The sequence below is a fragment of the Trichoderma gamsii genome, assembly GCF_001481775.2.
Source record: "Trichoderma gamsii strain T6085 chromosome Unknown Scaffold_143.2, whole genome shotgun sequence".
Classification (NCBI taxonomy): domain Eukaryota; kingdom Fungi; phylum Ascomycota; class Sordariomycetes; order Hypocreales; family Hypocreaceae; genus Trichoderma; species Trichoderma gamsii.
The window spans coordinates 1,929-3,076 of NW_020171478.1; the positions used below are offsets into that span (position 1 = coordinate 1,929).

General features: G+C 51.6%; 1 protein-coding gene across 1 annotated transcript; it reads left to right on the forward strand.

The window, feature by feature from the left end:
- Positions 1–241: 241 nt before the first annotated feature.
- TGAM01_v211169 (hypothetical protein) lies at positions 242–816 on the forward strand (the record flags this gene model as incomplete). The annotated part of the gene is made up of 3 exons (XM_018811085.1): positions 242–537; positions 601–689; positions 767–816. 3 exons carry the CDS (start codon positions 242–244, stop codon positions 814–816), a joined length of 435 nt encoding a protein of 144 aa, XP_018655702.1.
- Positions 817–1,148: the final 332 nt, after the last annotated feature.

The following is a 1,148-nucleotide window of genomic DNA, read 5'->3' on the forward strand; positions in this document are numbered from 1 at the left end:
ATCTTCCAATCGGGGACCTGATAGAACACCCCCCATCCAATCATTGCTAAGAGAGCTTGAGAGTGGGGGTTTAATCTCATCGCTGGCCGTTGACATGACCAAACTCAGAATTTGGAGAAAGCATGGGAGGACAAGCGGGGAAAACAGCGACACTGTCAATGAAACTGTTGCTTTCTCCTTCTAGCTCTCAAAGTTCTGTCTTTTCAACGATTTCGGTTGTTGTACTGTAGCATATCCATCCATGTCGTCCTTTCTGTTCCGCCACGCCACTTGCGCCACCGCCGCCACGGCTGGAGCTGCTCGTGCATTGAGCACCACCGCGCCTCGCTCCGTTGCCCGTATCACCATGGTCGGCCACTTGGCTGATACGCCCGACCCCCAGATCGCCGGCACCGAAGAGAATCCAAAAGAATACATCAGATACGCCGTAGCTAGCAACAGCGGGAGCAAGGACAACCGGCAACCAAGCTGGTTCCTCGTGACTGATTCCGTCATCGATGGTCCGCGGAAGGACTTCTTACTGAATCTGCAGAAGGGGTATTCTAAAGTCTCTGTGGAGGAGAGGCCAGTTGCTGACATATGATATGTCCGACTCATTAGCACGCTGGTGTACGTCGAGGGCGATGCGTCCATCAAGCCTTACACCGATGCCAGCGGCCACACCAGACACGGCCTCAGCATTGTCCAGCGTAAGCTATCCTCTACTTCAAGATCGTTAGTTTGCAAGCTCGGCAGCAGACTAACTCAACGGGAAACCATATTGCAGGTAACATTGAGGTTCTGAAGCGCCCTTCACTCCCCGAACAGGGCGAGTAAAAGCGAGACAAATGGGTCGGCAGCGACTTCGGGTTCGTCGGCATTTAGCAAACCAAGAGGCGGATAAACGCCCAATGCTTTGGGTGTACAATTTGTTATGGTGGATGAACTTGCTAGCTTTATGCGATGTGCGCTCCCAAGGCCCTCTTCACAAACCTGGCCCAAACACCTCTTTTTACCTCAATATCTCAAGATCGTCCTACTAACATTGACTTCTGAGACAATTCTGCGTAAAATGCCTTCACTTTTGGGTGCACAAATACCTTGTATGGGTCGAAGTTCAAGACCTGCAGGCCGTCAAGACTTGTTGCACGCGAAAGTGCAACATAAGT